The following is an 11,120-nucleotide window of genomic DNA, read 5'->3' on the forward strand; positions in this document are numbered from 1 at the left end:
TAGCTTCACACAATCTTGCCACAAAATCACACAAATTCTTAATATAAAAAAAAATCGTCGTATTTCAAAGAGCCGTCTAACCGCGTGGATCCCGTTGTTGATGTTCGATACAGCAAAAATAAACATTGAAATAAAGCAACGCAAATCACACATTTAAGATAAATGGTGAAAGAAAAGCGCAGCTTCATTTCAATGTGCACAACACTTCAACACTTAGCGAAACTTCGATAGCCCGGGACTTAGGCTAACACGCGCGCAGCTTTTCACGGCGAACGCTTGAGCTGAACTGACGATTTCGTGTGGTGGCAAGAAGGGGAGCGCACAGAGGAACACTCGCTGCACTAGTGCGAGCGAGACACCCGCATGCCGCTGCCAGAAAACCAAACTGAGCGCGCAGGCTGAAAGTGAACGCACACATTCACACATGTGTAATTGTGTGAGTGCAAAAACCGTGTAGAAACCAAAACACGCTCGCGCCTCCGCGTAATTCCGCGTATTTCCAACCGTCTCCCCATGCTTCTACATGCCCCTCGCCTGAAAGTCGCACACTTTTTCATTCTCATTGCTAGTAGGGACAGTACGCAGCGGCGGATCTAACGGTAGGCGGACTAGGCGGTCGCCTGGGGCCCCGCCGATTTAGGGGCCCCGTAGATCGCCATTCTATAGTATGCCGTATGGACAGAGTACTAGCGACAAGGGCCCCCGGAAGGATGGCCGATGGGGCCCCGAGGTTGGCGAATCATTTGCCCCCCCCCCCCGTCTGATGAAAATTTGAGAGTTTGCGACTGATGAAGGGGGCCCCGCTGAAATATTTGCACCCCCCCCTCCCCCCTCCGTCAGCAAAAATTGAAGAGTTTGCGACTGATCGAAGGGGGCCCCGACGGCATTTCAAGTTTACTGTTCAATCTCCCAACAGCAACTTTAGTGCCGCTACCCCCCCCCCTCCCCCACAAACTTTTACTATTTACAGAGGGCCTCAACTCGTCGTTCCGCCTAGGGCCCCCGATACCCTTGATCCGCCACTGACAGTACGTATCGCCAAATAGGAGAGCTGTGGGAAGGCTGGGATCGAGCCAAGTCTCAGTGAGTACCACAACATCATAGTCCGCTTCTAATACAGTTAAACGGAACTCATCAGCTTTGGATCGTAACCACGCAAACAATGAGACCCCAAATTTTGAGTGATTCAGGCCGAGGGGTATGAGGAAGCTTGAGGAAGCAAGCCACGCAAACAATGAGACCCCAAATTTTGAGTGATTCAGGCCGAGGGGTATGAGGAAGCTTGAGGAAGCAAGGAGAAACGCGCTGCGATGAGAGTTCGCATTCTGTTTTACACGCGCGCTTCACTAACACCAATACAAATACCGTGCTTTGACGAGCCGTCTGTGAATGTGTGTGTGTCTTCTTTCAGCGAGCTCAACTTGGATCTGCTCGTCACATCGTGTTGTCTCGCTTACACTACAGCATCGAACCATCGCTCCGTATGTCCCCCCCTCCTACGCGTACAAAACCACCAGTACAGCGCGACGCTTTGACGGAGATGCTTGTGCGCGTTTTGTTCTAAGTCCCGCGCGCAGTGTTTGTGCGTTGATGCGCATTTCGTTTAAGTCTCGTGCGCCGGTGTGTTTTGGTGAAGTGTGCAGTGAATAAACAGTGTGCACAGACGCACATGCAGTGCGTGGATCGACAGGTAAGAATTTGCTGAACAGAGTCAACGCAGATTTCCCGCAGCCTGGCTCGACCCGGTACTTTGCAGTATGACGTCATTCGTGAGTATGAAGGATTCTGAATGTGTTGTGAAAGTGTACTTTATGTTTCAATAAAGTGTTTAATGTAACCAAAAATGACCGTGTTTGTGTTTGCTTTTAGAATAAGTGCGCATTTGCGATCGTGTCTGTTCATGAAAGAAAACGAGAAACGAAAGAAACAACCCACCAGGCACCAGCACTCAGAGATCCCTTGAGTACGCGCTTGAAAAAGAACTTGAGTTGGCGAAATTATTCAAGTGATCCGTCGGGTCCCGAAGCCGAAGTAAACCCGAAGCCGAAGCAAAACCCGAATGGGGAGGGGAGTTTGTACGATTTTTCTCTCAGTAGTTTTTTCTCTCCCTATGGAACTAAACCAACACGTTCTCTCGTTCTGCAAACGTAATATAGCGAGCTCGCTCTATCAGGTTGACAGAACGAGAAAGCGTGTTGGTTTTGTCTCCTAGGTTTTTTCTCAATCTGTTTTAAGAGAGCAAATAAAAAAAAACTCTCATGTAGAGTTGTTTGTGATCTCGCGCTCTTTCGATCTGAAATAAAATCACACACATACAAGTATACATTACACGTGCTTTTATTGTTAACAGCACAAGGGTAATTAGTATTGATGAGCTATGATGAGATGTCATTAGTATTGATAGCTATACAGTCTGTTCCCTAGTTACGCGGTTCTCGACTTACGCGGATTCGGAGATACGCGGTTTTCAAAATTTAACATACCATATGTCAAATCAGTACAATTTGCTTCAAGTTCGGTAAAAATTTCATTTTTGCTAACAAATTGAAACCGCTTAAAAGCCAGAAATATTAGAATTTTTCGCACAAATCATATAAAAAATGATAAAGTGTATAAAAGTACTAAATAAAATCAAAAACTCTTAACAATGAATAATATATTGTTCAACAAATGTGAAATTTGACTTACGCGGATATTCAAGATACGCGAATTCGCCGGGAACGCAGAAACCGCGTAATTCGGGAACACACTGTACTGCACAACTATGTGAATATTATTGAATTAGTATTGGCACATGCAAGCACCATTTGTGTTCAAGAAGCTCAATCGAACGCGTATGTTTTTCAGATACATTTGAAAAATAAAAATGCAACGTAGTTTCAAAGGAAACCCGCCACCGTTAAAATATTTTAATGAGGTATCATCACAACGGCAGGTCTGCGATGTACCGTGCAAAGTTTTAACGGTGACTAACAATTCACCCTCCTCCGCGCATTTCCATACATTGGATGCTTCATCGAAAAATCAGCAGGCGAAGGTGTCCCGTGGCGTTACTGAGCCGCCCCCCTTGGCCTTTTTTGGCGGTGAAACATCGCAATGTGCAGTGGAAAATCTTAACTTACAACGAGTGTCCAGTAATGTTGTGTATGAACCACCTGTGTTGGCCTTTTTTGACGGTGTTTATAATCAATCTGCGGCGATAAACGACAGCACGTCATCATTATCCTGCGTTGACGTCCGTGAACCATCTCCGGCAATTTTGAAAGATAAAATTGTCGAGAGAGCTGTGGAAAACCATCCTACGGAGACATTTGGCAACGTTGACGTCGATGAACCTCCTCCGTTGGCCTTTTTCGATGGTCTCTCTGTACAAGCAGCAGTGGAAAGGAACCGCTCGGCAGTGGAAAGGATTGCATCCATCGCTGCTGACCGTCGGTCATTTCCACTGGCCACTGTTGAACTATCCTCGCATAATCCGCGTCTTGATGCCATTCAGGATAGTCATTCGGTTGAAGCACCGCAGCTATTATCGCCAGCAACATCCTCAATAGAGTTGAACCGTGGAGCTTCAAGCGAAAATAACAATAATGTGGAGAGAGAAATTTGCATCACATGCTGCGCACAGCTGGACACATTGTCGAAACAGTTAAAAGAACATAACATGCATTTGTATAAGCTAACGAAAGCTGTTATCCACAATAATGTTAAAAATATGTCCTTTACCTGTCCAAATTGCTCTGCTAGTAGTGCTAGTTGTTCTTCGAAAGAGACTGTCGATGAATCGCCAAGACCGGCTGAAATTGAAAACAAAGAAGCGTTAGACAATTTTGAACGATTGTTGAGCGATAAAAGTAATTTCATCGCTACTGCTAAAAGAATATCTAATTCCCTTACTTCTGTTACTCCAGAAAATCGAATGAACGATGCAGTAATCAAACTATTTAGTGCCACTTTCTTATGTAAGTGCAGCTGGCTGGGCGGAGGTAAAAGTAGTGCCAAGATCCCAATGGGCCAGTACAAACACGTGCATCGCCTTCTAATGGTCATTGGTAGAACTTCTGATGTAACTGTAACGTTGGAAAAAGCAAAACTGTTTTTGAAATCAAAAGTATGGAATGCAAAGAGCCGTCTCGCATGCAAGAATATACGAAAGAGCGTTGTTCGTAAGCGAAATAAAAAGAATAAATAAATACATACCACCATTCTTTTTCCTTACGTCAACCTGTGTGATGTACGTTATTCAATGTTGTGTTTCTTCGCCTTCCTCTTTTTGTCTTTGCATCATAATTGCTTTCGTCCGGCTCTGGCTTACACATGCAAATAAAAAATAATGTAAAAATATGTTAACGTAATATGACTTCATACCCAATAGCAACACTGTACTAAAACGATTACCATAGAATGGTACACTAATGCAGTGTCTTAATCCAATATATATAAAGTATTCTTACCTTGATGAGTTCGCGTGACACAAATTTTTAACGAAGCGGAAGTCCTGCTTGTTTGGTTCCACTAAATAGTATGCCATCTTGTTGTTGAATTTATGTAAACCGTTTAGTGTGTCTGACGGTAGCATTGTGCCTGTGCATTTTGTGTTCTGTAAATTTCAAATAATAACGTTAGAAATGGTAACAATAATATCTTTCCAATTAACTTACCTTTTTGTGAAGTGTTTGCCTTGCCTGTTTGCTAACGTCGTTTGCGGATGTGATGCTCAAAAAAGTTTTTTATAATCTACGTTGCTATTTTTACTATCGTTATGTTGATGACACGGTTTAATGAAAAAGTTGATGTTGGGTACATAGTAACATAACTGAGGCTTTGTCATGTAACATATCCTGGCCTCAGGGCAATTAGCCATTTAAGTAATATGCACATTATATAAAATGCAATTGGTTATATTTTGTGCTCAAATTGCACAACATATACTTCCTATGAAAAGCTTTATCATCAGCCATCCGTGTGTAGTAATCAACATTACATAACTAAATGCTCTCTAGTGTGATCTACGCAAGAGAATTCCTAAGTTTTGTGTGTATTATTTTATATTTTATGTTATACATATTATGCCAATTGAGTAAGGTTAAAACCTTACTTCGACTAAACTATGGTTCTTTGTCATGGCTAAGTAAAAATGAACGAATTTAGATGACGTGGAAAGGTATGTTTACCAAAAAAAACATGGTGCTGAAGTAAATAGCAAAACGAATTCATTGGCAATATTTTACAACACATCATTCTATGGTTCAAGCCCCGTATGGGCTGACCTACTCGTAGCAAAGACTGACTATCATGCTGCGTGGTACTTTATAAGCCTCGTAAGCCGTAGCTTTGCCATATACAATAAATGGAACGTGCCAAATAGAAGAAAAAAAATCCTTTTCACTGGCAACCAACTATGGTACTAGAGGTATACAAATAGTTCAATCAATCTAATCTAAATTCACACTACAATAGTATCGCTAAGACTACTACTACTACTAAAAAGTTCGAAGTAAGCTTAAATGTAAACGTAAAATTACATCTTAAACCTACTTACTCAACCTAAAGAAAAGAAAATTCAACCTAAACTTAAACTAACCTATAAAAAAATCTATATAGTTAAAAAAAAAAAGGAAAAAAAAACTAGGTGCCATGTCAGCCGCAGGCACCATTGCCTGCCTTTTATATAACAGGCCAACAGAAAAAAGCACAATTTATAATTGATTGTGCAAAAAAAACAAACACACAAAACAAAACCCCAACCCGCTTTGTTCCATTAACCACGGGGAAAAGGCAGCTCGCCTGGAGGAGGCCTGAAACGGATACGCAGTGTCCAGCACGGCAAACATGTCCCAACATTGCCCGTAGTGCTGTTAAAAAGGTCGTCCCCCCCCCCTTAATATTAGCTTTGTCCACCTTCTCGTCCATGTCACAGATGGATGGGCACGAATTATCCGGAGTTTCGGTGAAAGTTTACCTGTAACAAGAGGAAAAATTAGACCAACTACTTTATGCAATTTCATTAATTTTTTACTTACCATGTGCAACCACACGTCGTCTTCGAGGGAGTCGTGGAGGAAATTTTTTCTATTGAAGGGAGGAAATTAATCAGGAATAAAGGTGTGGAGAAGAGGAAAAAAGGCTATGGCGGAAGGAGTTGTTGAGTTTGGTGAAGGATCAATGGGAGGGAGATTAAGAGGACGAGTGGGTTGCTTCACTGCAACCATTTTGCATCTGATTGCAGTCCATGGAACCTCCACCACCACAGCCGGCGCGTTTTCCATCGTTTGGTAAACGTGGATCTCAGCAGAAGACATTGGTGCAATAACACCGCCTTCTGCTGAGATCTCGTAAAGCGTGGCCATGGTTAAAAACCGGATCCCAACTACGGTGATATCGTGCGAGCTTGATGTTTTCGCACTCAAAAATTTAACTATGCCATTGTCCTTGGTCAAAAACCATTGGTCTTGAAATTTTGGCAGCAAGACAAAATCGGCGGTCACATGTAGACCGACACCATTTGCCTTCAACATCGGATACTGTGGAGCTGGCGGGGTAGCAACCAGATCAAGGCTCATTAGATCGCTTGATCTGTTTGCAATTTGCTCCACACATTTCGTGCCCGCTCGGACCCAGCGTGGAAAATTTTGCAAAAAGTTTTCTGTTGCGTAGGCCGAAAAATCGTCGAGCGCTCCAAATTTTTCAACATCTTTATAAATGTGAACGAGAAGGTGGATGTTGCTTGTTAAATATTTTCGACCGTAGACTTGGCCGAAATTCTTCACAAATATGCGAAGGTAGTCTCGAGCACGGAGCCACAAGTGCTGATGAAATTTGGTCGAAAAAATTGTCACAGCACTAAAGTAGAGCAGGAAGTGACCATAGGCGATTGGATCAACCAGGTCCTTCAGAACCACAACTGATGCATAATGTAGATAGCTACGCCACTCGGTAGCTTTCCAAAAGGCGTGATATCTGAGAAGCCGAAATGATCGATGGATCTCAGTAGGAAGCTTTGTCTGCATTAAAAATTTAGACGCAGCTTCCATTTGGAGAGGTGTCCACTTTTTATTACGGGGAAATTTACCGAACATAAATCCCCGTTGCATAAAACGTGTACACCCCTCGTCACACAGGTGTTCACGCTCCGACGTGGGAGCGTTATCGACTAAATCAAAATTATCTAATTCTTCCAAAGGTGTACGCCACTCCTGATGATGGTTCAATATTACTCTACCACGAAACCCTTCGTCCGTACGAAGGGGAGCATCGACGGAATCAAAAATAATTTTTTTTCCCTCTTCACACCACTCGCCATGGCAAGTGCACTTTAAACAACTGTCGTATCCGTTGTGGTTCGTCGTTGCTAAAAATAAAATATATATTGTATTTAGCTAAATTGTTTACGATAATGTTATTTACTTCCTTACCTAATATGAACGCTCGAGCCGGTGTATCAGCGATAAAATTGCGTACCCGAAACTGCAACGTTTTATCGCCGATGGTCAAGCCTCCTCGCTGAATGATATTAAAATCATTCACTAGCGGCCGCAAAAATTCTTCCACACTTGCCGGCTTTGTATGGCCACTATATGCGGCCACCAACATGAGTGGAAGCTTAGGCAAGTCTACCGCTTTCACCAGAATAGGCCAAACCTGGGTCGGCCCACCCTTATGTAGCGGTAGCCCGTCGACCGATACGTCTAACTTGAAAGGATCGTCTCGGGGTTCGATGTTTCTATAAATAATAATATAAAGGATTTTTTGTAGCAATTGAAACATAACTAAAAACATAACATACTTACTGAAAATACTTGGTCAGGACTGGCGATAATCCTCCGTACCAAAAGTCACCTCCCCCGATTTTATAAATGCTGCCAGCAGCACGGGGAGGTGTTCGCACCAAAGTCCGGCTATCTTTTGGAAGAGTGGCATCTACCTTCTTCCGTAGGATCGCCAGTAGCATATTGACCACCGAACGGGGGAGCTGACTCTTAATTGCAAAGAATCTAAGACAATCCAACAAACTTAGATGGTCAAAGATCTCATAAGAGTCATTCTCATCGGAAGCGCCGTGATAAAAATCGTCGCTGTCCTCCCCGTTCGGATAATGTTCCCCGTGGTCGAAATCATCAGCATCATCCGCGACGTTTTCAGCACTTGTTCCGGCAGTGCTTGATGTCGTAGCTTGGCCTTGCGGCACTTCCGGGACCGTTTCGTCATCCGAAAAGTCTTTATTGGGAAGATAATTTATAATCAACAGTATAATTAAATAAAAGGCATGTAAAACAATTACAACGTTTCTTTCGAACTTGTTAAATTCGGATTTTGTTAATAAGGAAACAAATCACTTGCTGTGTGTACATATTTTTTAAAAATTTATTTATTCGAATTATAGTACGAATATAGTTTATATGATGAACGCTGTATTATCGAATATTTGTTTTCTGCTTTCCGATCCGACATTTGAATTGTTGATTAGGTGTTTCCCGTCGCCACACTACAATGGCTACCTGCAATAATAGGAACGGACCAATTTTTGCCCGATTGACCAGTGCAACAAATAATGTATTTGATCATGATCGCACGGTTTTTAATTTACACTTGGATGGTTGTCAACCGCAATGATTTGTTAAAGGCTTTTTAGAATTTATGGTATGAGAAGCAGGATAGTCAGTTCTGGTTTCGTACGGATAGTCAAGAATCGATTCACGTCCGGTCTTGTGGCATTTGCCATGGTGAACCTGTGGAAACCCTATCCGTTTTGCCAGTCTGAACCACTTTTCTTACCCTGCGCTACTGCTCTTAGTCACTTATCTAAGCCTTTTTTATCTTTTTTTTTTGTGCAACACAATTAGCCCTGCCCTGCTTATAGGATGCTCGGCTCATATGGTCCTTAAACCCATGACAGGCATGTTCATAGGTCGTGCTCTTGACGACTAGCGGAAAACATTAAATGAATAATGTTTTTTCAAAACTAATTTTTGTTTTGAAACACTTCTTCATATTTTACTTGACGCATGCGACCTGCGCGGTCATGCTGGACTATTTAAGCTGTTGATACATAATTAGTACCACGCAGCCGGATGGTCAGTCCGGCTACGGAAGGACGGTCCATACGTGGCTTGAACCCATGAGGGGCATGTTGTTAAGTCGAGCGAATTGACGACTGTACCACTGGACCGCCCTTTTGAAACACATTTTTACACATTCACTGAACACTTAACACATTTACCACACTGAACACCGACATTGAAGGCAATTGTATGACGATTATAAATACAAAATATAATGTAATTGATTCGCTTTTTTCTCATTCCGTTTTTCACACCGCGGCTTTTTGACACACGCACATAGATCCCGAGTATGATAATACGTTTTTTTTCTTGCACCGTTTCGCACATAGATATTTTTATTTTAGTGCCCTTAAATCGATGAACATTATTCTTCTTCTTCTTCTTTAGACACAACAACCGCTGCCGGTCAAGGCCTAGCTGTACCCACTTAGTGAAGTGAGCTTGGCTTTCAGTGACTTATTGTTACCATAGCAGGATAGTCAGTCCTACGTATGGGGGCACGGTCTATTCGGGGCTTGAACCCATCACGGGCATGTTGTTAAGTTGTATGAGTTGACGACTGTACCACCAGACCGGCTCGACCGCTTTTGTATCGAAATTTTGTTCACCGAATTATACTGCACTTTTTATATAATGTTCAATATTATAAGCATATCATGTTATGACAAATAACCACTCACTTGCTTTTTTACTTACCCATGTTTGGCGTAAAGGGACAAACCCATCGTTTGCCTCTTGGAGAGCTTCCTGGTACGAGAGTTCAATCTCGTCCATCATTTTACGGCACTTTGCATAAAAATGCCCATTTTTGCTGCAATTTTGCGACATTTTAACACACTTGTCTTAAACACTTGAAAAAACTTGCACTTGGCACTTGGTACACCACACAGAATGACAAAAAACTTTACAGCAGAAACGTAGCACCACTACAATCCAAAATATACCTACCTCACACATACATTCTCATGGCTAAAACGTTGGCGCGTGCTCGTTTGGATGAGATTTTTTTTCATAGCACTCTTTTTTCATCTTCGCTGTTTCTCTCGTTCGCTTCGGCCAAGCAAAAAAAACTCGATTTTGCTCCTCGTCTGATTTGGAGAGCGCACGAGGGGGTTTCGGCTTCAACTTCCAACAACAACAACCCACCGGGCACCAGCACTCAGAGATCGCTTGAATACGCGCTTGAAAAAGAACTTGAGTTGGCGAAATTATTCAAGTGATCCCCCACCGGGCACCAGCACTCAGAGATCGCTTGAATACGCGCTTGAAAAAGAACTTGAGTTGGCGAAATTATTCAAGTGATCCGTCGGGTCCCGAAGCCGAAGCAAACCCGAAGCCGAAGCAAAACCCGAACGGGGTTCGGCACGACCCTTCGTTAAAATAGCCCCCTCCCCCTTTTTGCCAGGATTTCTTTCCAAAATGAAACAGTGTCACACACATGTAGTAGAACAATTTGATTTATTTAAGCAAATAAATCGGTTTAATGAGACGCACTAACAACTATTTCACACACGGTCAACACTTCGCAAATTACACAAATTATGGCACATTATATTAAAAACACTTTTATCAACTGTTCCGTAAATAAAACGCAACATTTTCACCGTACTTTCTGCACTCCACCGCTGTTGATCATGGTTGTCATCTTTCCACTGTACCCGTCATTTGCACCAACATTTGCACATCACAAACACAGGTTTTGTTGTCTCCGTTCGCCGTGAAACACACATGAAATGGAAGAAAAATTATATTAATTAGAAGGGGGGATGTTGGTTGATAATTTTAATCTCTTTTACTTACCTCAAATTAGAATGATCTCCATTTTTACGGGGTTTATCCGCTGACCACCAAGAGCTGCAACACCACACAAGCACCAACCTCACTGGACTGAAAGTAAAGCCTACTGCGTGAATGTGTGTATGCGCTTCTGCCAAGCCAACCGCGCTGTACTGCGTGTGTAGCCAAGTTCGTGTGTGTGTATATTTGCACCACTGGACACAGAACACAAATCTCACCGCACAGCAGAGCGTGTGTCGCCAAGTGTATGCATGTGTGTATTTG

At 42.6% G+C, this 11,120-nt stretch overlaps 1 protein-coding gene across 5 annotated transcripts; it reads right to left on the minus strand.

Moving 5' to 3' along the window:
• Positions 1-2,584: 2,584 nt before the first annotated feature.
• LOC120904281 lies at positions 2,585-9,370 on the minus strand. Of its 5 annotated transcripts, none has more exons than XR_005739735.1 (9): positions 7,788-9,370; positions 7,413-7,720; positions 6,021-7,348; positions 4,659-5,959; positions 4,452-4,597; positions 4,198-4,303; positions 3,895-4,067; positions 3,724-3,794; positions 2,585-3,566 (listed from the first exon to the last, which is right to left on the minus strand). XR_005739735.1 is itself a non-coding variant. In XM_040314170.1 (3 exons), exons 1-3 carry the CDS (start codon positions 7,946-7,948, stop codon positions 6,087-6,089), a joined length of 1,731 nt encoding a protein of 576 aa, XP_040170104.1. In that variant the 5' UTR covers positions 7,949-9,370; the 3' UTR covers positions 5,972-6,086. The 5 variants fall into 5 exon arrangements, 1 of the variants encoding a protein (XP_040170104.1); XR_005739732.1 differs by having other exon boundaries at positions 2,585-3,625; XR_005739734.1 differs by having other exon boundaries at positions 2,585-3,625; positions 3,895-4,090.
• Between the last annotated feature and the right edge of the window lie 1,750 nt (positions 9,371-11,120).

Source organism: Anopheles arabiensis, chromosome 3, assembly GCF_016920715.1.
Source record: "Anopheles arabiensis isolate DONGOLA chromosome 3, AaraD3, whole genome shotgun sequence".
Lineage (NCBI taxonomy): Eukaryota > Metazoa > Arthropoda > Insecta > Diptera > Culicidae > Anopheles > Anopheles arabiensis.

Bases quoted from the DNA above. Each gene is read 5' to 3' on its own strand.
- LOC120904281 (XM_040314170.1), bottom strand. From the start codon at position 7,948: ATGCTACTGGCGATCCTACGGAAGAAGGTAGATGCCACTCTTCCAAAA. The intron at 7,721-7,787 runs GTAAGTATGTTA...TATTATTTATAG, and splicing joins GTCCTGACCAAGTATTTTCA to AAACATCGAACCCCGAGACG. The intron at 7,349-7,412 runs GTAAGGAAGTAA...TTTTATTTTTAG, and splicing joins GGCTCGAGCGTTCATATTAG to CAACGACGAACCACAACGGA.